This window comes from Equus przewalskii, chromosome 9 (genome assembly GCF_037783145.1).
Source record: "Equus przewalskii isolate Varuska chromosome 9, EquPr2, whole genome shotgun sequence".
NCBI lineage: Eukaryota > Metazoa > Chordata > Mammalia > Perissodactyla > Equidae > Equus > Equus przewalskii.
This window is the reverse complement of record NC_091839.1, coordinates 24295584-24321028: the sequence shown is the minus strand read 5'-3', so window position 1 is coordinate 24321028 and position 25445 is coordinate 24295584. Positions and strand designations below refer to the sequence as shown.

Here is a 25445-nt window from a genome sequence, read left to right as displayed (position 1 = left end):
ATTTTTGGTTTTTGTTTATTCTTTGTTTTGTTTTTTGAGGAAGATCAGCTCTGAGCTAACATCTGCCACTAATCTTCCTCTTCTTGCTGAGGCAGATTGTCCCTGAGCTAACATCCATGCCCATCTTCCTTTGCTTTATTTGTGGGACACCTGCCATAGCATGGCTTGATAAATGATGCGTAGGTCCAACTCTGGGCATCCGAACTGGCAAACCCGGGCTGCCGGAGCAGAGTGCACCAACTTAATGCAACAACACCGGGCTGGCCCCTTATTTTTATTTTACTGGAACACAGCCACACCTGTTCTCATATTGTTTGTAGCAGCTTCCACCTACAGAGCCAGCATTAAGTAGCTGTGACACAGACCATAAGGTCCATGAGCCTGAAGTATTTACTATCTGACTGTTTAAGAAAGAGTTTGCCCCCTGCGACTCCTTGTGCTCCGCGGGACTTCTAGTGCTTCTGACCCCATCTGTAAGCCCATAGGACCCCAACTCCTCGAACAACCACATACTCCAATGGGTTTCCAACAGGCTTTTCACTGAGAAATCTTTCTTTTTTGCTGCCTTTTTTTTCCAACTTGCTATGTCCTCATGTTTGTATTCTATTTTTAGGGCTTTTATGTTTCATCCACATTATTTTAACTCTCTTTGAATATTTATAATTTCCTAGAGCGCTATTAACGACTGCCGCGTTTTTAACTGAGCTCACATAGGGTTATGCATTATATAAACTTCAGGTGTACCTCGTTATATTCCAACTTCCCTGTAGACTACATGGTGTTCACCACCAAAAATCTAGTTTTATCTGTCCCTGTACACATGTGCCCCTTACCCCTTCACCCTCCCCCATCCCATTCCTCTCAGGTAATCACCAATCTGCTGTCCATATCTGTGTGTGTGTGTTTGTTATCTTCCACATAGGAGTGAAATCAGAAGGCCAACGGGTCCATGGAAAGGTGTTCAACGTCACTAATTATTAGGGACATGCAAATCCAAACCAAAATGAGATATCAACTCATACCTATCAGAATGGTTACTGTTAAAAAGACAAGAAATACCAAGTTCTGGAAAGTATGTGGAGAAAAAGGAGTGCTCATACACTGCTGGTGGGAATGTAAATTTGTGCAGTCACTATGGGCAAGAAAATGGAGATTTTTCAAAAAATTAAAAATAGTACTACCATGTGAGATAAATAAATATATATGTATACATATATATGAAGACTACTCAGGCATAAAAAGACAAAACCTTGCCATTTGTGACAACAAGGATGGACTTTGAGGGTATGATGTTAAGTGAAATAGAGAAAGACTATTGCTCCTAAAATAAAATTTTTATGAACATTTTCAAGCACACAAAATTATAGACAATAATATCATAATTCCAGCGACACACCTTGATGACAAATTGTCTACTTTCAACATCATTTACCTAGAGCAGATCTAGTTTTGTCTATACCCCTGCACAATCCATTCCCCTGGAGAATTTTTAAATGATACTATACTGTGGTGAGGAGCAGTTTAGTGTTACTGTTAAGAGATGTATAGTATGCATAGTATGACGCATTTGTGGGGGGAAATTCTGCAGCAATTAACCCAACACATTGACAGGGGAATGAATGACAGGGGAGAGGCTGATGGTGCGACTGCTGCAGAATTGCTCTGTGTTGCCTTGAGGAATGTTCCGATTGACCACATTTCCTCATTCCAATTGCACGCTTAAACCTGATTAAGCATCGTTTACTCTGGGCATTACAAAGAAAACAATGATTGAGAGTGTGGACAAAAATGAAATGTTAAAAACGGCACCTGGGTAGATGTGGTGCGATCTCTACTCTGATTCATGCAATCAAGCCACAGTTACTCTATTCTTTCTTTTTTCACTGTTTTAATGGCATACGTAGGCCCTGCATCTTCACATCCTGGAATGGACAGCTCTGGGCCAGATCTAGATGGAGAAGATGGAGGTGCACATATGTGTCTGTATTTCTGCCCTGCACATCTTTGTTCTGAGGGACTCATGTGGAAAAGATGCTCCCAACCCATGGGTTTCCAGCACTGGTGCTGATGCTGGAGGTTACTAGGGCTCTTGTGCTGAAGTGTGTGTGTCCAGGGCACAGTTGGGTTACTCATTTTTTTTTTTTTTTTTTTTTTTTTTTTTTTACAGAGAATACATTGTCTCTATAAGGACATCCAATAGAACTTTCTGAGCCGATGGAAGTGTTTTCTGGGCTGTACAAAAGGGATGCTACTAGCCACATGTTGCTATTGAGCACTTGAAATTCAGCTATTGCAAATAAGGAACAGAATTTTTAATCTCACTCAGTTTTAATTAACTGAAATTTCAGCAGCTCCATGTGGCTATTTCCTACCATATTGGACAGGAATTGGAAGAAGCTGAAAAGATTTTCCCCTGAGTTTTGGCTTTCTGGTCCCGGATATGGTACCAGAGATCGTGGACCGTGACCCAGGCCTGGCATGTTGGCACGGCAGGAGCAGGTGGGGTTTGAGGGAAATGAGTGGGATCCCTTCATGTGCACATACTCTTTGTAGGTGGCATGGAGACTATGAAACAAAGGAATTCAGTTTCTCAAAAACACATTTCCTTGTTCTCCAACTTTGTCTCCCTCAGACAGAGACACACAACCTCCCTGTCACTCTCTCACACACTCTCTCACGCTTTTACTCATGTTGAAGACCTGAAGCCCAGTTCTTCAGAACGTGACTGTATTTGGAGACAGAGCCTTTAAAGATGCGATTAAGTTAAAATGAGACCATTATAGTTTGCTCTAATTAAATCTGATTGGAGTCCTTATAAGAAGTTAAGGAACTCAGAGAGACCCCAGGGGTGCACACACAGAGGGGAGACCCTGTGAGGACACCATGAAAAGGTGGCCGTCTGCAAGACAAAGAGAGAGGCCTCAGGAGAAACCGACCCTGGCAACACCTTGATCTTGGTCCTCTGGCCTCCACAACTGTGAGAAATAAATCTACTTTTACTCCATTCAGTCTGTTTTATTTCTTAAGGCAGCCCTAGCAAATTAAAACTGTCACCGACACAGTCTGTCGAATTGCATCCTCTATCTCTCTCTCTCCCTCCCACAGGCACACACACACACACTCACACATACTCACTAGCAACACTCTTGCTCTGTCTTGCCCTCCATTTCACAAGCTCATACTTTTTCTTCTCTCAAGTCCTGCAGGGCCAGCGGCCTACATTTCTCCACTTGGCGTGAGGCCTGACCTGCTGCCATTTTGCTCCTGATCCCCCCGGTCGCCTCACTAACCCCTTCTTCCTATCCTCTGGAGGACAGGGAGAGGAGAGGTGGCCTGGCCTTCCTTCCCCACTTCTGCTCCCTGGGAGGTCAGTGTTGTGAGTGAGCAACAAAAGGGCTGAAATAGGGAACTTTCCAAGCGTCTCTGGTTGGCCACTATACTAGAGTGCATGTGGGAGACCCCGCAAAAATGCAGAGTCTGAGCATACTCGCAAATGTGACCCACCTTGAATGTGCTCCTCAAGGCACACACAGCCCAAGTGGCTGAGGCTGGAAGCCTTACTCGCTTGAGATCAGTGAGCATTACTTTTGACCAAATCACTGGCTGACTATTCAACTTCACAGGTGCATGGGAGCCTCCTGGGGAATCGTCTCTGAAAGACTCAGGGTAGCCACAGGTGGCTCACCGCAGGGAGATTTGTTTTGAAGTTTGAATCCAAGCCATTGTTTTTCTTTCCAAAACAAGCAAACAAATAAAAATTAAAACAAACAATGGAAAATACTCTCAGAAAACAAACTGGAATCCAGAGTGACTAAAATGCGTTTCCTACACTGTCCTGTCTTCAACCAAAATTACTGGACAAGGTGGGACACACTTGGATGTTGGACTGTTACTCAACCGGAGAACCAATCAACAGAAACTGATACCACGTGGGCACAGGTGTTCCATTTAACAGACACAAACTTCAAAGCAGATGGTATCCACGTGTTTAATGACAAAGAAATGCACATTAAAAGATGAAGGAAGAGTCTGAAAAGAACAAGCAAAGTAATTCTTCTCAACAAAGAAATGGAAGGTGTAAAGAAAGGCCAAACGGAAAAGCAAAGGCTGACAAGGACAACTGACATGAGAATTTCAGCAGATGGGCTCACTGTCATACTTATCTGGCAGAAAAAGTGTCAGTGAACTAGAAGATAGAGTATTAATAGTCGTGTAACTGAAGAACAGTTTAAGAAGACTAAACCAAAATTAAGAGTGGTTGTGAGACAATATCACGCATTACAACATACATGTAATTGGAGACAGGGCTGGAGCAGAGAGAAGAAAAGGGATAGAAAATTAATTGAAACAATACGGGCTGAAAACTTCCCAAACTTGGTGAAAACCATCAACCTGCTGATCCAGACACCTCAGCAAAGGCTGAGAAGTAGAAATGGCACTTCGTGTCCAACACCAGACCTGGGAATTCCATATGAATAAATCTCAAAGTGAACCTAGTGGAGAATTTTTTGGATTTAAATGTTGGAAATCTTTCTTTTTTGAACATTATCACTGAATTTCACATCTTCATATTTACCCTCATTTTGACTTCTGAGCCAGTGTGCCCAGTCTTTGCTTTTTCAAACCAACTTGTGGTAACGAAATCTTCTTCAATAATTGTTCCTGAAGAATCCAGGCATTGCAATTCCTCCAAAAAAATCCTTGGCACCCAGCATGACTTTCTGTCTGCAAAAATGAACATGTGAGTAAATTGTGGGTCCTTGTGGCTAATGAGATTTCTCTTTTGTTCACATGTTTTAAAATGCTAGAGTAGAAAAATATGAATCTTCTTGTAGACCATAAATCAGAATTAATAATACAAAACTAATTTTTAAACTATTACATGATGAGTATCAAATATTAGAATTGACGCCTTCTTTGAGACTTTGGTCAACTTTGGTTACCTAGATGTCTTTCCTGAACTTTCACTATTCTTTTTCTTTTCTCTCTTTTTCTCTTTTTTTGGTCTTATTCTATGTCTTGAGATCTTGGCTTTGTGACCTCTCTGGTCTCTGCCATCTCAAGAACACAGGTACCAGTATAGATCTTGGTGGCCAGTTAAATAGACTGCAGTTCCAAGATGCAATCTCTTTGCCTGGCTGAGTCAGCTCTCGGGGGAGTTTGTCATAAGAGGTCCCAGTCCACAGGGGACCTTTGTCATCTCAACCTTCAGGACTTGTTAATGCTGGAAAAATCCCATTCCAGTAGCATCTGCCCAGGATCACGGATTAGTGGGTTTGTGACTGGAGGCATGCCAAGTTCCCATGGGAGACCAAAAACATCGTTTTCATTACACCATCCTTACCCCCTGTGCAAGGAAGGCCTTTGATTTCTTAGATCATTTTTGGGAATAAACTTTCTGGATTTTGTGAAGGCCACTTCTTTTGTACCCTCTTTTGGGGAAACCTCTTATGTCGACGTTTAAGCCATAAAAGGCTTCTTGGTTTGAGTCACTACTAAGATCCTACTTTCAATGGTCAGATGATGGATCCCTTAAGTTGGAAAAACTTCTAAATTGAAAGAACTTTTAGAGGCCTCTCATCATAAACAACTTTTTATTTAATTTATTTTTTTTCTCTTTTGAGGAAGATTAGCACTGAGCTAACTACTGCCAGTCCTCCTCTTTTTGCTGAGGAAGCCTGGCCCTGAGCTAACATCTGTGCCCATCTTCCTCTACTTTATATGTTGGATGCCTGCCACAGTATGGCTTGCCAAGAGGTGCCATGTCCGCACCCGGGATCCGAGCTAGCAAACCCCAGGATGCAGAAGCGGAACGTGCGCACTTAACTGCTGCGCCACCAGGCCAGCCCCATAAACAACTTTTTAATTGTTACCTATGAAAAGAACAAATTAAAAGGAAATACAAAGAAATAACAACTAGCCTTAAGAATTTAATCAAATTTGGGGTCTCAGTGTCCTCTCATGGTCTTACAGATGCTGATAAAAGCATTAAGTTAATTAAAAAGGAATAAAAACAGCTTAGGAGAGGATCCAGGAATTCCTCAACAAGTTGGAATTTTTTAAAAGGGTTTTCAGGAAGTAAGGTAAATAAAGCAAATATTAAACGAGAGGGAAAAAGAGGGATCAGAGAGGAAAGAGCCATGTGACGAATGCCGGCAGCATGGCAATCCTTAGGTGATTATTAAAAAATGGGATTAATAAAATGGACATTAATGGGATTAACAGAAAAGTTTTAATACAGCACTGACTAAGGTTGGGTGGGCCAAAGGGACCCCCGTCTGGCCCCTCACCGTTAAAGGGCCCCAAACTAGTCTTCTCTATTTAACCTGTCAGTAGAAGTTTAAAAAGCTGGAAGGCAGAGATAACAATGAGAAACTTGAGCAACAAGCGCTGGAGGCAACAGAGAGGCCTGTCAATCAACTGAAAGATTAACAGGAGGACCAGGGTCCCTGGGCTCAACCTCTCTCTGAGGACTCAAATTCTGTTGCACAGAAATGGGTAAAATAAGCAGGAGATGGAGAAGAGAAGTTTCTGGGCCTCTTGACACAGGAATCCCACAAGCTGTGGTACCAAACCTACTGGTGGGACCCTGACTCAGGCTACATTTAGATTGAGAAAAGGTAAAAGTGTAAATGTTGATAAGATTATAAAAGCTTAAATGTTTATTTTTAAATTTTTGTGATTGATGTCCCATTGGCTTATAACTGTGTAAATTTAGGGCATACATTGTTATATTTCAGTTTCTGTATAGACAGTGTGTTCACTACCAATAGACAGTATTTCACCCGTCACCGTACATATGCGCCCCTTTATCTTTTACCTGCCCCCACCACCTTCCCCTCTGGTAACCATTCATCTGTTCTCTTTACTTGTATGTTTGTTTATATTCCACATGAGTGAAATCATATGCTATTTGTCTTTCTCTGTCGGACTTATTTTACTTGACATAAGACCCTCAAGGTCCATCCATGTTGTCACAAATGGTACAATTTTGTCTTTTTAATAGCTGCATAGTATTCCATGGTACACACACACACACATCTCACATCTTTTTTATCCCTTCATCCATTGATGGGCATTTGTTTTGCTTCCCAGTCATGGCTATTGTGAATAATGCTGCAATGAACACAGCAGTACATAAACCTCTTTGAATTGTTGATTTCGTGACATTGGATAAATACCCAGTAGTGGAATAGCTGGATTACATTGTATTTCTATTTTAAATTTTTTGACAAATCTCCATACTATTTACCATAGTGGCTGCACCAGTTTGCTCCCCAAGCAGCAGTGTATGAGGGTTCCCTTTTCTCCACGTCCTCTTCAACACTTGTTATTTCTTGTCTTTCTAGTTGCAGCCATTCTGAAGGGAGTGAGGTGGTATCTCATTGGAGTTTTGATTTACATTTCCGTAGTAATTAGTGACGTTGAACATCTTTTCATGTGCCTGTTGGCCATCTTTCATATCTTCCTTGGAAAAATGTCTGTTCATATTCTCTGTCCAATTTTTGATCTGTTGTTCATTTTATTTATGGTTGAGTCATATGAGTTCTTTATATATTTTGGAAAGGAATTGCTTGTCAGATACATGATTTGCAAATATTTTCTCCCAGTTGGTGGGCTGTCTTTGCATTTTGTTCTTTATTTCCATTGTTGTCCACAAGGTTTTTACTCTGATGTAGAGCATTTGTTTATTTTTTCTTTTGTTTCCCTTGCTTGAGGAGCCATGGTATTCAAAAAAGATACTGCGAAGACTGGTGTCAAAAAATGTGCTGGCTATATTTTCTTCTAAGAGTTTCATGGTTCCAGGTCTTACATTCAAGTCTTTAATCCATTTTCAGTTAACTTTTGCATATGGTGTAAGATAATGGTCTCCTTTCATTCTTTTGCATGTGGCTCTCTAATTTTCCCGACACCATTTATTGAAGAGACTTTTGTTTCTCCATTGTAGGTCCTTAGCTCTTTTGTCAGAGATTAGCTGTCCGTAGACGTGTTGTTTTATTTCTGGGCTCTCAATTCTGTCCCATTGATCTGTGTGTCTGTTTTACTGCCAGTAAAATGCGATTTTGGTAACTATAGCTTTGTAGTATATTTTCATTTCAGGGAGATGTGATACACACGTTTTCACTCTATACAGGTCTTGTTTCTACTGTTTATCAAATCAATATATCTATTGGGTCACATTCAAATTTTTACATAATTGCTAACTTCCATTACACACTAAGTTGATCTTACAGAAAATAAAAAGGAAAACATTTAGAAATTGATCTGATAGTTCAGAATGTATTAATTGGGGCAGAAATATAGACAAGTTCCAAAGGAAATGATCATGACAATATTAAATATTAGAAATGTGATTTGCTCTTGTAAATGTTCTTAATTTGTTTTCATAATTCATGAACTGTTCCGTATTTTTCTGCTACACTTCTGTACCACACTGGTAACAAACAGAAATGCTCCTAGCTACGGCAATGAACAGAGTTTTCTCTGAGTGTGTCTGCAGCCAGAGCTTCATCTGACTTGCCCTGGCCTCACTGGAGGACTAGCAGAGCCCAGATTCATCACAAGACAGATTCTCAGGAACCTCTGATCAGCCAAAACTGGATCTGAGGAGCAAAAAGTGAACCTAGATGCTCCGCAGCAGAAATTTTAATGACTGTAAAAATAGGGCATCCATCGCTAATGTGTTAAAAGGAAATGATCCCAATATCCATATCCAGCAAATCCCTTCCATGTAACCTAGGGCCCCCCAAGGGGACAGTCCAAGGCACAGCTGGCTGAGCAGAGATCTCCATTTCTCAAACCCACAGGGCAGAAGCTAAGTTTGCAGAGAGTAGGATGACCCCTTGTTGATTAACAGATTCCCTGAAAATGCCCACATCCCATTCTTTGCTTGTCCCCACGTCCACCTCCCGGTACTGTTGGTCACAGGTGAACTGAGCGGAGCTCAGGACATAAATGGCATGGATGAATCTCCCCACATAGGTCCTCCAATTCTGTTTGAGATACCCACCGTGGACACTCCTCAGGTGCTCAGAAATGATGAGGTGGCTGTTGGCTGCGGCAACATCCAAGGTCATATCCACTGTGGGCAGAAACTTATGCAAATCAGCAAGTACATACGCTATATACCACTCTTCATGTCTGCTGCAAAGGCCCAAATATGTCACTCACTTTCCTTCTTTAACTCGACACTTCTTCCCTAATCAGAGTTTTCCTGGAAAAACCTCCCTGGTGCCTTGATTAGACCAACTTTTATATGTAGAATAAATGATTTTACCTGAAAATCGTCCCTCTTAGCATCATAGGTATTCTCTGTGCATTAACGTTATTTAGTTATTTGATTAAAGATTTTTCTTCTCTTTAGTACATAACAAACCTGGGAAAAAGTACATAACAAACCTGGGAAAAGAATGAGAATGTTGTTCATTCTCAGATTATACAAAGTAACAGAGATTCTGTCAAAATATAGGCAGCAAATAAATATTTGGAATGATGGAAAATATTGTACTTATTACAGAATAACATTGAAATATTAACGGTTTTCTTTCCTTGTTTTTCTCTTGCAGTTATCTTCCTCATCTACTGTTGTCGGATAGACAATTGCATTCCAGGCCTCTTCTTTCCTAGAGCTGTAACAGAGTACTAAACAGAAATGCTAGGAGTCTTGAGATGACATTTATTAACTCTGGACAGTCAAGATAGGGGAAGGGATTCCCAAGGACGTGAGTAGGGATGAGCTGGGATCATGGCAGCAACTTAAAGTGGTAGTGCTCAGAGGGCCAAGTAAATTAAAGAATGACCGTGTCTATTGGCTACATCTCCAGGTAACCCTCACTATGAGGATGGGGACGTAGAGTTGCCTGTCCTGACATGACTACGTGCATGGAGCCAAAGGAGCCTCTGAAATCAACCCTCTGGATCAAAGACCAATTGCTTTAGTTGCCTCCTTTATAATACAGCTCTTGGAGAGATGCTCAGACTTTCTGACTATCAGAGAGGAACTGTCAAGTCTTAGAGTTTCTGGGACAGGTTTCACCATCCCTAATTCAGATTTGCATGGAATAAGAAGTAAACTTGCTTAGAAAACAAACCAATTTGTTTCCTTCACAATGAGCCTGGGCGGCCTGTTCTGGCTTCCTGACTAGCTCATCAGACCTGCAGCTGAGCCGTGATGATTCGCCTTACCTCAGAGCTGTGAGCCTGAATCATGCATGATTCTCTGAGTTCCGGGTCAGGGAGGAAGCACAGGCTGCAGTGCTCAGGGGCAGAGTCTGCAGCAGGATTTAAATCTACAGTCACGACCACATGCGCTTTACTGCCCTTTGCCTGGGGCTTGAGGTGGGGAGCATTCACTGCCCACACTCACTGTGGATTAAAATCACTTGGGAGCTTTCAAACTTTCCGATTCTTGGATCGCACCATTAGAGGGAGTCAGAATCAGTGGCTGCAGGGCCTTGGTACCCAAAGTGTGACCCATAAACTAGCACCCTCACCACCACCAGGGCTCTCATGTGAAAACCAGATCCACAGGCCAGCTCAGAGCAGTGAATCAGAATCTGCTTTGAAACAAGATTCTCAAGGGATTTAAATACGCTAAAGTTTGAGAATCATTTTTCGAGGCCAGTGTCACCCAAAGAAACACAATGTGAGCCCATTTTTAAATTTTCATTTTGTTCTACACATAGCAAAAAAAGTAGTAATATGAATTGGGTATAATAGATCTTAATAATGCATTTTAATTTAATCCAGCATATCCAAAATCTGATTTCTATTTGTGTCAATAGTGAAGTTTCAAGTGATCAATAGCTGTCAGTGGCTATCTGAAACATTGCCTAGCATAGTTCTAGGGCATGACCTAAACATTATATTTTCTTAGATCTTACAGATGGTTCTAATCTATACTTACAGGGGAGAATAACTTTTTTTTGCAAGAATAAAAGCTTTACATGTTAGAATTTAGCAAATGCCTTGTTTAATGCAGAGCTTTTGAAAAGTTGCTTTTTCCAGGGGCCTTTGTGGGTTGGGGCAGGGTGTACGGATGCCTCACCATGAAACCTCCACATCCTTGGGTTCATCTGGAGAACGACTCTCAGCTGAGGCTCTAACTCTTTCATCTTTGACACCAGTGCCCCCAGCTGGATACCAGGCCTGATGTCCTTCTTCTGAGACCACAGAGCAGAACGGGCACAATAAACCCTCCCCATTGGGCTCCTTTTGCAGTGAATTGATGCATTGGAGGCATCCAGACAAGCCCACATTTCAGGTACGTGGTTTTTTCAAGATAAGTCATGTAGCCAAGACATCTGCTTGTTTCACTGAAGTGTGTAGCCATGCACACTGCCTGGAGAAAAATGTGCATGGTGGAGGAATTTCAGTGAGTTGCCTGGATATTAGTCCTTGGGACACTTTCGTCTTTACATGCACAGTGATTTGCAATCTCTTCTACTAGGTAAAGAAGATACCGAACACCTGGTTTAAAATGCTGGTTGGAATGAAGGACATGATTCATCCTTGGGCTTTAAGTTAGGTGGTGAGAGGGTCTATAGTATAGCTGAGCTGTCAATCTGGCGGCCTCCAGCCACAAGTGGCTACTGAGCCCAAGAGGTGGGCTTATGCACATTGAAATACCTTGAGTATCAGAGGCAGACTCAATTTTGAAGACATATTGAGAAAAGAGAATAGACTTTCACTGAGAAATTCTATTTCCCGGAGAACTTCCATAAATTGATTACATTTTGAAATGATTACATTTTGCCTATAAAATTAGATTTGTTTGAGTATATTTTGTTTGTTTGGCTACTAGAAAATAAATTTGGAATTGCATATATTGGTCTCCTTTTATTCTACTGCACAGCACTGGTGTAGACCCAGAACCTCTCCCCCTCTCCCACTTGTCCAACTGACATGTAGCAAAAGCCCATAGGAGGACTTTAGAGGTAGAATAAGCCCATGGCTGAGACTCCATTCACCATCTCACAGAGTTTACAAAGCTCTGATTTGACTGAGGATAAGGAAAGTCATAGTATTTCTCCAACTTGGGTATTGAACATCTAAGTTCTGCCTACTGCTCCCATCAGAGGTTCCCAGGAGCCCAGGTGCAGACACTGCACCTGGCACTGAATTGGCCTCAGAGAGCACTTGCTGTATTAATTCTTTACTCCAGGCTGAGACCTTGCTTTCTTATGTCTGCCTTTTGAGGAAATTTCAGAAGTAAAAATGAAAACCCATAAGAGTTCAATCTCTCCTCCACTAGGTCCTCCTCTGGCCTCCAGCTGTGGGTCCTGACAGCTCATTTCTGCAATGAGGTCAACTTACAAGGGGCTTTTATTAGACAGGATCCCTTCTCCCACCTCACTCATATCCCACTCTCCTTTTTAATCCAATCAGATTTTTATTTTATTTTGGCATTAGTAAGATATTCCTCCAGTCATAGAGAGCTTCCATGGGGGTGAGCTGTTAGGAGCCAGCCAGCCAGAAAAATCAGGTTTCAGGGGGCCCACTGGTGAGCTCATGAGGTTCACGGATGCAGAGACTTCAGACAGATGCTGTGTCAGGTGGACACCTAGTCCAGGTCAGGTTTTGTCCGGGGTTCATTGAGATACCCATGAGGATGATGATAAGAGTTACTGCTGACAGATGACAAGGACTCAACTCATGTGGCACCACTGTCATCACCTATGCCCCCTGCAGGGGCCCTGTTCCACCCACTCCCACTGTAGGCAGCACTGGTCCACCCAGCATTCTTTGAAATCCTCACTCAGCCTCTGCTAGTGGAGCTGAGGGGACCACCAGGGACCACCTGTTTGCTGTCTGTGTTCTTCTCTGTGCTGAACCCCACAGAATCCAAGGACCATTCTACAAGGTGGGTGCTGCTGTCACACGCACAAACAGATGTATGTCAGCTTGTTCCAGGCTCTGCATCCCTGGGCCTTGGTGATGGGGACCCCCCTCCATGTGGGGACCTCTTCCCACATGCCTGGGACATGACATTCCCATTCTCACTGACGGATTCATTCCTCAGTGACTCTTTTTACAACTCAGGCTTCAAGGCCCTCGGGGGAAGGTAACGGTAGGGTCAGGCATTCTGGGTCAGCCAGCCTTTGCTCTCACCCAGGAACGGCTGTGGGCATGGGGAGAGCATCAGGCAGGTGTAGATCCCCACGTCACAGGGGCTCAGAGGGAGCACCAAGGGCCAGATCAAGGGGCACCCTCCCAAGGTGTTCAGGGCTGACCATGTCTCCTGCGGAGGTGACCGACCTCAGTGGTGTGGCCATGAGTATACCAGTCCCCAGACCAATCACGGAGCAAGAGCAAGTGTGTGTGGGCAAAGGCATCAGTCAGCTTTCCTGTCCTAGCTGAGGGGTGGATGGGTCTGGATGGGCCCCTTCCTGCACACCAGGGTGATGGAGTCATGGGTAGATGGACGGATGTAGAGTGGGTAACTTGTCCTTCTGCCCAGTGAAGGACAGGGTCCCAGAGATGCTGGAAGCACATGGGGTCAGTTTAGGATTCAAGGTCCAGAGAGAGTGTCTCAAGTGCTTAGGGGATGGATGGTGGCCTCTTGGTTGCCCCCTGCCTGGTGTCTCGACTGGCATGTGGGAATGAGGAGACTGCCAGGGAGGAAGTATGGCTTTGCCAGGGTCAAGGGTACCATTCCTGGGGCCGAAGGCAGCCCTGCTCCTGATGCTGGGGTGTTCTGGACACAAGGCTTGGCCCCAGGATGGTTCTGGGTGGGGCTGCAGGGAAAGGGGCTCCTTTGCACTCAAGATAGGGGACCCTCCCCATTACAGACTTTAAGGGAGACCCCCATTCACCGAATTAAGCACATGCTTCACATTTCATGCCTTGGAGCCTTCCTTCCACTTCTTTCAATAGTAGCCGAGGAGGGCAATAACGTAAAATGTCCTACTTTGGTTTACTCTAGTGGAGATTTAAAGGCTAGAGACTTTAATTCTCTCCTCAACTTACTTATTTGTCACAATGGAGAAAACAACAGAAAACAACAAATCCCTGACCTGCATAAATTATGGGCTTAATCTCAGCTTTCTCTCGTAGGCATCTTCCTCTTCATTCCTTACAGTATGAAATACAGAACTGCTCCAAAAATCGTGACTCCTCATATATTCTTCTTTCCAGAATATTCAGGCCACCACTTCTCAATAGGGAGCTGCCATCTATGGGGTTTCCTCCCCATTAGGCCTCAGCACCTCAGTTTGTGGTGACCCATCCATCGCTGAATGTTGAATGAATGCAGTCGTTCATTCCTGTGTCATTGGTTCACTCTTGCTATTTACACTTCAGTCTTTTCTTTCAATGACAAATATATCTCCAGGGCTCTGTGAGTCAGATGTTGGGCAGTGGGCTGGGCTGCTTGGGCCCTTTGTGGGTGCTGGGAAGGCATTGTGGGTGCCATTCTGCCAGGAGACTCTCTCTCATGGAAGATCAATTGGATAAGCGTCCACCAAGGAGTTTTCTGCTGGAGGACTGGGTGGGAGGAACTTGAGTTCTGAAGGGGTTTAGGGTCTGAGGAACTGAGAAGCAAGGGGACGTGAGGGTCTGGGACCAGCAGGTGGCACCAGAGACTAACGCCTGACCCAGTCACCCTGGTTGTGTGGACTTGGCTGTTGCTCAGGAAATCTCAGCCACCAGCACTGGACACACTTCCTCAGTGCCTCACTCGTGCAGGACACACTGACACACATGAGCCCACTCACCCCACCCACACTCTTCCACAGGTTCTCATGCTCTACATGCACCTTCCCTCTCACATACCTGTTGTGGAGTGTTCTATCACACACAGCTGCACAAACACACACACACCTTCTCTTGTGAGTGTGGATGCTTGTAGTGACTGCCCCTAGCTGCACACACTCGCTCCTTTTAGTCTCACACTGTCTCTCCACTTTTGTCGGGCAGAAACTCCACCTCAGACACACACACCCTCTCTCACCAGCCCCTCATCTGCCTCATCTTTCCCTTGAAACAGAAATTCTTTCTCTCCTTCAGATGCCTCTGCAGATGCCTATCAGCTCCTGGTTGGTCCCTGAGTGGTGTCCTTCCTGTCAGGTAGGACCCTGCACTCCCTTCCTGACAGTTTTTGCAACATGTTCTTTATTGTTTGAAAGGGAAACCCACCCACACATCACATGATGCCCCAAATCAGGGATCAGCAAACTAAGGCCTGTGGGCCTGCCACTTTTTTTGTACATAAAGTTTGATGGAACGCAGCCACTCTCATTTTTATAAAGTCTGTGGCAGCTTCCATGTACAAGGACAGGTCTGAGTAGCTGTGACAGACACCTTATGGCCCATGAGCCTAAAATATTTCCTATCTGGCTCTTTAAGAAAAAGTTTGCTCCCTGAAACCCCTTGTCCTCTGCAGGACGTCTAGTGCCCACCACCCACCCTTTCAGCAATCCCGTAGGGCCCCCAGTGCCTGGGACATCCACACACTCCCCACAGATTTCCAACAGAGTTTTAATGAGAAATTGGTCTTTTTGTTTCCTATTGAGTATGTCTTCATTTTTAAATTCTATTTCTAGGGATAATTCTTTAACTTTATGTTTCATCCACATTATTTAAATTTAGTTCATATATTTATCATTTCAAAGAGCAATATTTAACATTTGTTCCTTAAAACACAACTTTAATGGACATTTTCTAGCGCACACAATTATAGGCAATAGTATCATCACCTGACCCACGTTCCTCAGGAACCCTTTGTCTACTTACGACCATCATTTACCTTGAGCAGACCTCGTTTGGTCTCAACCGCCTCACTGTCTGTTCCTCTGGAGAATTTTAAAGCGATAATTATACTCTGGCTAGGAACACTGGGCTATTATTGTTACAAGATAGACTGTAGTGCATTTCTAGGGGGGAAATCCTGCAACAATTAAGCCAATTCATTCAAAGGGGAGTGAACGATAGGGGCAGAGCTCACGGTGTGACTGCTGCAGAAACGCTTCTGTGTTGCCTTGAGGAATGTTCCCATACACCACTTCAAATTTCCTCACTTTAGTTGCACACTTAAGCCTAATTGAGCATGTTTAACTCCAAGCATTGTAGAGAAAATAGTGATCATTTGAGAATGTGAACAAAACAGAAATGTTAAAAATGGCACCATGATGGGGTTAGGTCTCCACTCAGATCCCCTCTACTTGGGTGGTGCACTCAGCCCCACTTGCAGTGACAGACTCACCAGTCTCTAAAGAACTGCCTTGGGCTGACAGCAACATTCTGACAAACTAGAGAATGGGAGAAAATCTTCGTGTATTTTATACTGATAAGGGATCAATAGTCAGAATATATCAAGCATCTCTAAAACTAACAACAAAAGGCAACCCAATAGAAAAATGGGCAAAGCACTTGAAGAGACATGTTGTCAAAGATAAACAAACTACCAATAAGTCTATGAAAAGATGATCAACATCATATGGTGAAATGCAAATGCAAATCAATGCCACAATGAGATCCCAATTCATACCTGCTAAGAAGGATATACAATAATCCAAAATTGGGAAATAATGAATGTAGGCAAAGATGTGGATAAACTGGAACACTTGTGCATTGCTGGTGGGAAGGTAAAATGACGCAGCAGCTTTGAAAGTACAGTTTGGTGATTGCTCAAATGGGCATTCATAGAACTAACATATGGTACAGCAATTAACTCCTAGGTAAATATCCAAAAGAATTGAAGCAGGGCCCTGACAGATAGCTGTACACCAAAGTTCCTAGCAGCGTTATTCACAATAGCCAAAAGGTGGAAAGAACGCAAATATCCATCAACAGATGAAGGAATAAACAAAATGTTGGATATACACAGAATGGGATAGTTTTCAGCCTTAAAAATGAATGAAATATTGATATATGCTACATGGGTGACCTTGAAAATATTATGTTACTGGATAGGGTAGATATAAAAAGAAAAATGCTGTGTGATTCCACTTATATGAAATGCCAAAATCAGGCAAATTTACAGAGACAGAAAGTAGAAGAGGATGTCTTGGGCTAGGAGGAGAGTGGAAGTGGTGTTATTATTCTACTGGGCACTGAGTTTTTCTTGGGAATGATGATGAGAAAGTCTTGGGTGCAGGTAGAGGTGACGGTTGAACAGCATTGGGAATGTGTTTAATGCCACTGGATTGTACAATCACAAAGGGTTAAAATCATAAATCATGTTATGTATACGTTATAACAATAAAAGTTTATGAAAATGGATAACTGGTAAATGATCACTAAATATAGTAATCGTGGATGGTATAGAAGCTGACTTCTACGTATTTCCACATTCAACAGTGATTTCAACAATTCAAGAGCAGAAACTGGGAGCTCTAGGATCCCTAAGGATCAACAGTAAGGGGCTAAAAGTGGGGAAACATGAAGCCAAAATATGAGAGATCTGAATCAACCATAAACGAGTATCTAAGAAGTAAGTGATGTAAAAAGTAAAAATGGAATTCAGCATGTAAGGGATGACAAAAGTGACCACCAGCCTCAGGAGGGTATAGGCAGCTCTGATCTCTGATAGGAATTTGTGGGAGCCATCAGGGCTGTGAATATGCCACACTCTCTGGTGGTGTCTGTGCAGGAGAAGCACCCTGAAACCACTGGCCCAACCCATGAGGCCAATAAACATGGCATCGGAGATGGAGAACAAGATGTACATGCATGAAGTAAAATGTGAGGATGGACAGAACCATGTCCCTTGGAAGTCAGTATCGTTTTCCATGTCCTGTGAAGTAGTGATTGTCATGGGAACAAAGATATATATTAAGAAACTGAAAATCCAGCAGATAAAACAGAAAAGACCAATGACCTTGGGGGCTCTTCCTCTGAGCATCAGGCACTCCACTCTCCCAGGGAAGAGAGTGAAGAATTGATGGGTGCTCAGCATACAGGTGCAGCACAGGGTGGTCTGGCGAGCCACTCTGGATATATAAAATGAAAATTTACACGCAAGAGTGGACAGCGGGTTCCTCAAAAGAAAAACAGCTGTTGTGTGGGGAATTCCACTTGAGAGAAGAACCAAGACATTGACCACGGACATATGGGTGAGAATCGTGTGTGAGGGCCTCTGTCTGTGTTCAAGCAAGATTGGAGAGACATTATAGAAGAAGAGAATGACATTGGCCAGAGTCCCCACTCCAATCTGTAAAAGAAAGATGATTTTCACAGCCACTTCCCATATGGTTCTCAGGACATTTTTCTGAAAATACATGGAAATGGCTTCAGAGTGGCCCAGAGCAAAAGGTGGTTATGCCACTGATGACATCAGCAGTCCTCTTACATAACCAACGTTGGAACAAAGGTCTGGCTCTTTCTTCTGAGAAGGGAGATGCTGTCATACTCAATGGTAGGGGCTCAACCTAGAGAACATACACTTGTCAGCAGTTATACTTTTAACCATTATTATTTTGTGTTTATTTCTACGGACTTTTCTATTCTGATTCTCCAACAGATGGAAGGGCCAGGAACCTAGGAACCACGTCTGAGTTGGTCAAAAATACAGTTGATACAGAATAGGTGATAAATAATATGTAATGAGTACATGGGTAAGTGACAGGAGATAAAGACAAGAAAGCACTGTCCCCTTCTTAGAAGTTATAGTCATCTTGTGATTATAAGAGTGTATTAATTAAGAAAATGAAATGAAAATGCAAAGTACTGTTCAGAGTAAAAGATTCTCTAACAAATTTTAATAGAGTTGCAGGAGAATCAGTTATCCACAGTCGAGGACTCATAATCCCTCAGTTACAGAGGTCCCAAGTCAGACAGAGAATTCTGGGTTCTTACTTTCTTTTAAGGATCTTGGAATCCACCACTCCCTCCCCACAAGAAAAACGGAAAAGACTGAAAATTCTTGGAGTTGAAAGAGAGGTGAGTCCACAGGGCACAGACATGGCCTTCTCGGAGACTGGAGAGAGGGACAGGGAACAGAGGGAATCCAGGCTTACTCGAGCAGAGACTGATGAGCAGGAACCAGGTGGGGATGTGGCCTCAGGTGGGAAACCTGCCCTATAGTTGATGGGTTGCTGGAGGTCAGTGTGGACGTAGCTGAGAGTCAGAAACTTTAGCTAAACCAAGTTATATGGGTATTTCCACACATCTGTGCGTTTTATATCTCGAAGCTCCAGAAGGTTCTCTCAGTAAATATCACATAAAAATCTCTTTGTCTTTGTGGCTGGGGGAAGGAAAAGAAACCATTTTGAAACAAGCCCGAGCACGGTGTTCTTCTTAACAATGTCAGCTCTCAGGAGAAAGGGATTAACTGGAGCCCACCCTGCTGGGGTATTATCAGAGCCTAACTGACCTGGGGAGGGGAAATACCCAACTGCAGCCTTCTCTAGTCATCCTGTTCCACCTAACGGGGGATGAAAAGACCTGAGAAACTCTTGCAAAGATCACAGTCCAGAGTCACAGACTCAGTACAAGACTACGCCATAATCTGAGTACTACAGGATGTTCCTCTCTCCCCAAACCTGACCACATGATTAAAGGTCTATTTATCACAGTTGCTTTTACCTAGTTTATCATGTCTATTGAGAAAAATACAGGACATACTAAAGCACAAAAAACACAATTTGAAGAGACAGAGCAATCATCGGAACAAGGCATGGCAGGGATGTTGGAATTATCAGACCACGATTTTAAAACAATGGTGATTAATATGGTCATGGATTATTGGATAAATTAGACAGCGTACAAGAATAGATGTGCAATGGAAGCAGAGAGGTGGAAACCCTAAAAAGAACCAAAAGAAAATGCTGAGATCAAAAACACTGAAAGGGTTATGAAGAATTCCTTTGATGGGCTTGTTAAGAGATTGGAAATGGCTGAGGAAAGAATCTCTGAGCTTGAGGATTCATCAATAGAAACCTCTACAAACCGAAAAGCATACAGGAAAAAGAGTGAAAAACCAGAACAGAGTAGACAAGGACTGTGGGACATCTGCAAAATATGTAACATATGCATAATTGCAATAATGTAAGAAGAAGAGAGAAAGGGACCAAAGACGTATATGAAATAATGACTGAGAATTTTTCCAAATTAATATCGGACACCAAACCACAGATCCAGGAAGCTCAGAGAACACTAAGCAGTATAAAAGCCAAAAAACTACAACCACAACAAAATTATAGCTAGGCATGTAATTTTCAAACTATGGAGGAAAAAGTCCTTAAGAAAATGAGAAGAAAAACCCCACTTTTCTTAAGAAAGAAGAAATTTCAGAATCACTTCCAACTACTCCTCAGAATCCGTGCAAGGAGTGGAGTGAAACAAACCGTTGTGAGAAAAAACTCACCAATCTACAATGTCATACCCTGTGTGTTTACCCTCCAAAAAGGAAGGAGGAATAAAGAGTTTCTCATACAAAGAAAAATGGAGGCAATCTTTTGTCAGTAGAGCTGCCTTGCAAGAAATTTTAAAAGAAATTCTCTAGAGGTAAGGAAAATGACATAGATCAGAAACTTGGATCTATCCAGAGAAAGGAGGTGCTTTGGATAAGGAGTTATTGAAGGTGAAATAATAACATTATTTCTTAAAATTTTAAATCTTATAGATAGGTTTGTTCAAGATAATAGTAGCAACAATGTATTTGTACATATATGTCTTCGTATGCTTATATATATAAGTCCCACCCTATCCTTGATCCATTCCACATAGCTATCCCTCCCTGCAGTTCCTTTGACAAACCTGTTCTATACGAGATTCTAATCAGAAATTGTGATTATTCAGATCTCTCCTTTGAGTTACGATTACCTGTCCAAGTCCATGGTTCTCCTGCATGTTAAGCTTCCGTCTCACTGCAGTGAGCCCCACAGAACCTTGTCTATTTGCAAAAGAGCTGATGTGACTCTCATGCCCGTCAATCCTCACATGATCCCCTTGGGTCCCCACCAAATGCTCCCTAAATAGCACCTGCAGTGACTCTTAGTGCGTGCAGGTCCCCTCGTGCCCTTATACCCTCATCACACACACATGGCCCATGACTTCCTTCAAATGGGGCTGAGGGTTTACTGCGGTGGGTGATGTGGTCAGACACACTCGTTGTACATTCTGTGGGGCACACAGAGATTGACCCCAGAGATGAGGTGCCTCCCTTATACCAACAGTCACCAGGCAGAATGCAGAAGGATGCACTTGCCCCTACAGAAATGATGACCACTAGCCTCACAGTCACACTCAGGGCACCACCACAGCCAGAGTCAGAAAGAAAACCACAGAGGGTTCCCTGTGCTGTCACAGGAATGCACATCCCAGTGCCTGCCCCCAACTTAGGAACCTCTCTTTGCCCACAGGCATGGAGGGACAAGCAAGGACACGTTACTTCCTGCATTTGGACAAGCTGGTGGAAACCATGCTTTTAAAAAGTTAGAGAGATGACACTGAAGCCCTATTTTCCAATCACTCTTCTGACGACTCGGCTCTGCTTTGGCTAAACAAAATGAAGAGGCATCGTGTCTTTCTTGTGCCTGAGCACTTATAGCTTCACCAGCTTCTTCACGCCTTCTGGGGTTTTGTAACTGCTGTGAATGAGAATGCATACAATACAGGAGAAGCAGCCAAAAATAATCCTGATGCTGAATCAGCAGAAGAGTGTGTCATGCATCATAGGTGAGCACAGAAGTCAGAGCTGGTTTGTAGACCGCCTAGGACAGAAGGAGAAAGCCCACCTAACAGTGTATCGAGGGCAACGAGCAAAGGAGTTGAATAGGCCCTGAATGGAAGGATTCATGGGAGTTGGGAAAGGAGAAAGGAATTTGCTTCCATTGTAGAATCAATTACCTTTCTGTTGGAAATTGCCTCTGCAGATGTCTTGGTCTTAGCCACACACAAAAAAAGTGGATCTTATTTTCATCGATCTTTTATACTGTGGTCTTAGTTTCCATTTTATTTATTTTTCCTCTGATCATTTCTGTTTCCTTCATCTAGTACCTTTGGGCTTAGATTGTTCTTCCCTTTCTAGTTCCCTGAAATGTAAAGTCAATTTATTTATTTGAGATCTTTCTTTTTTGTTAATGTTTCTGCTTATTGCTATAAACTTCCCTCTTAGAACCTTCTGCTGAATCCCGTAAATATTGGTATGCTCTGCTTCCATGTTCTTTTGTCTCAAGATATTTTTATTTCCCATTTGATTTTTCCTTGACCCGTTGGTTGTTCAAGAGCATGTCATTTAGGGGCTGCCCCGTGGCCAAGTGGTTGAGTTCGCATACTCCGCTGCAGGCGGCCCAGTGTTTCATTGGTTCGAATCCTGGGCGAGGACATGGGACTGCTCTTCAAACCACGCTGAGGCAGCGTCCCACATGCCACAACTAAAAGGACCCACAAAGAAGAATATACAACTATGTACCGGGGGGCTTTGGGGAGAAAAAGGAAAAAATAAAATCTTTAAAAAAAAAAAAAAGAGCATGTCATTTAATCTTTATATATTAGTGAATTTTCCAGTTTTTCTCTTATAGTTGATTTCCAGTTTCCGATCATTGTTGTCAGAACAGATGATTGATACGGGTTCAATCTTCTTAAATGTGTTAAGACTTCTTTTGTGGCCTAAAATATGATCTATCCCGGAGAACAGTTCATGTGCCCTGGAGAAGAATGTGTATTCTGCTGCTGTTGGATGGAATGTTCTGTGTAAGTCCACTAGATCAATCTGGTCGAAGACGTAGTCTAAGTCCATTGATTCTCTCTTGATTTTCTGTCTGATCTATCCATTGTTGAAATTGTGGTATTGAGATCCTTTATTATTGTTGTATTTTTTGTTGTATAATTGTTGTGTTATTGCTGTCTATTTCTCCCTTGAGATGTTAATATTTGCTTAATATATTGAGGTGCTCCAAAGTTGGGTTTATTAATATTTAAAATTATTCTATCCTCTTGATGAATTGACCCCTTTATCATTATATAATGACCTTCTTTGTCTCTTGTTACAGTTTTTGGTTTAAAGTCAATGTTTTATGACATAATTATAGTTACTCCAGCTTTTTTTGTTTTCATTTGCATGTAATATATTTTTTCATCTCTTCAAATTTAATCTATGTGTGACTGTGTAAACGGCCTTTTTCATATGGTCCTGTGGGACTCATGAATTCTGATTATCACTGGCTCTTGGGGCTATGTGATTTGAGGCATCTTCCCTTGGGTAGATGCTGCAAATGTTGGGGCATCATATGTGTGGACAACTTCCTTCCAGGGAGAAGCTGGAGATGATTTTATTTTTGGAGTAAGCCAGAGGCAGAATGTGGGGGAACTGTCCACTTGCTGCTTTAGGCTCCTGGGAGCATCTCAGCCAGCTGCTTGATGTGGCTGATTAGAAGCCACATCCTTGGTCAGAGCCTGCAAAGTATGCAGTCAAACTCCTTCCAGTGAGAAACTGGACAATGGGTGTTTTCCCCTGTTCCCTCTCCACTGAACCTGGAGGTATAGCCATGGGGAGTATTAGGAGGCCCCTTTGACGACTACTTTTTTTTATTTCTTATAGTCCTGTGGGACTCATGAATGAAAAGACCCATTGACTATCAGAGCTAGCCAATTGGAGGGCCTCTTCCTCTAGTGGCAGCCCTAAAATATGAGGTGCTCCATGTGTGGTTCAAACCCTCACTTCTCTGGGAGAAGCAGAGAGCTGGAGCTTTCATCCTGATTGTAGGGTTCTGTGCCATGGGCTGGGATGATGATGAGAGTGTGTCTCAGCCTTTCCTACCCATTTCAACATGGACATTTTCTCAGTCACCTAATTGATGAAAGTTAATAAACTAGCTTCCAGATTTCTCTCAGAGGAAATTGATTAATGTGTAGGTAAATTCATTGCATCTGTGAGAGGAAGGAAAGTCCTGTCTCCATCTTGGTGATGTCACTCAACACCTATTACAATAGGCGGGATGATCATGAATTTTAAGGGGGTACAGTGCTTTCATGTCTTTGTCTCCTGTCAATTACTCATATACTCAGTACATATTATTTACCACCTATTATGTGTCAACCATATTTTTTTAAAAGACAGGAATAGTTTCTAAAATCATCGACCTTACATTCTGGTGGAGAATCAAAATATAAAAGTAAATAGAAATAAATACAAAATAGGAATGGTGAAAAGTATAACTGGTATCAGGTCTATGTTCTCTAGGTTGGGCCCCTCCTTTGGAGTATGACACATCTCCCTTCTCAGAAGAAAAGAGCAAGAATCCTTTTCCAATGTTGGCTATTAAGAAGACAGTTCACGTCATCACTGGCATAACCACATTTTGCTCCAGGCCACTCTGAAGTCATTTCCATGTCTTTTCAGGAAGAGGTCCTAAGAACCACAGGGGAAGTTGCTGTGAAAACTATCTTTCTTTTACAGTCGGGGTTTGGAACTATGGCCAATAGCTTTCTCTTTTTCCGTAATGTTTCTTCAATCTTGCTTGGCCAAAGGCAGAAGCCTACACATACAATTCTTACCCACATGGCAGTGGCCAATATCTTCGTTCTCCTCTCCAGTGGGGTTCCCCATACAATGGCAGTTTCTCTCTTCAGAAACCCTCTATCAAGCCTTGGGTGCAAATTTGGATGTTATCTATACAGAGTGGCTCGCAACACCAATGTGTGCTTCCCCTGTGTACTGAGCACCTATCAGGTCTTTATTCTCAACCCTGGCAGAGTGGCGTGGATGATGCTCAGAGGAAGAGCTCTCAAGATCATTGATCCACTCTGTTGTACTTGCTGGATGCTCAGTTTCGTAATGCATATCTATGCTCCTGTAATGGTCACTGGTCTACAAGACACAGAAAATGATACTGACTTCCAAGGGAAGTGGTTCTGTCCATCCTCAAGTTTCACTGCACAGATTGTCATCTTGTGGTCCATCTCTGATGCCATGTTTATTGGCCTCATCATCTGGTCCAGTGGTTCCATGGTCCTTCTCCTGCACAGACACCACAAGAGAGTGCAGCATATTCACACCTCCAATGATAACTACGAGCGCCCCCCAGAGATCAGAGCTGCCCACTCCATCCTGATGCTGATGGTCACTTTTATCATCCCTTACATGCTGAATTCCATTTTTACTTTTTGCATCAATAACTTTTTAGATACTCATCTATGGTTGATGCTGATCTCTCATATTTTGGCTTTATTTTTCCCTACTTCTAGCCCCTTACTGCTGATCCTTAGGGATCCTAGAGCTCCTAATTTCTGCTCTTGAATTGTTGAAATCACTGTTGAAGGTGTAAATATTTAGAAGTTAGTTTCTATAACATCCTTATAGTAATCATTTACGTTACCCATTTTCATAACCTTTTTTATTGTTATACATATACATAGCATCATTCATTATTTTAACCATTGATAAGTGTACAATCCAGTGGCATTATAAACATTCACAATGTTGTGTAGTCATCACCACTATTTGTATCAAGAGTTTTTCGTCTTACCCAACAAAATCTCATGCCCAATAAATGAATAAACCC

At 42.6% G+C, this 25445-nt stretch overlaps 2 protein-coding genes across 2 annotated transcripts; one reads left to right on the top strand and one right to left on the bottom strand.

Moving 5' to 3' along the window:
* Positions 1-17311: 17311 nt before the first annotated feature.
* Positions 17312-18220, bottom strand: LOC103555544 (vomeronasal type-1 receptor 1-like). The gene has a single exon (XM_008527162.2). The coding sequence runs from the start codon at positions 18218-18220 to the stop codon at positions 17312-17314; it is 909 nt and encodes a 302-aa protein (XP_008525384.2).
* A 6051-nt stretch (positions 18221-24271) lies between these two features.
* Positions 24272-25180, top strand: LOC103555545 (vomeronasal type-1 receptor 1-like). Its single transcript, XM_008527163.1, has one exon. The coding sequence runs from the start codon at positions 24272-24274 to the stop codon at positions 25178-25180; it is 909 nt and encodes a 302-aa protein (XP_008525385.1).
* The last annotated feature ends 265 nt before the right edge of the window (positions 25181-25445 follow it).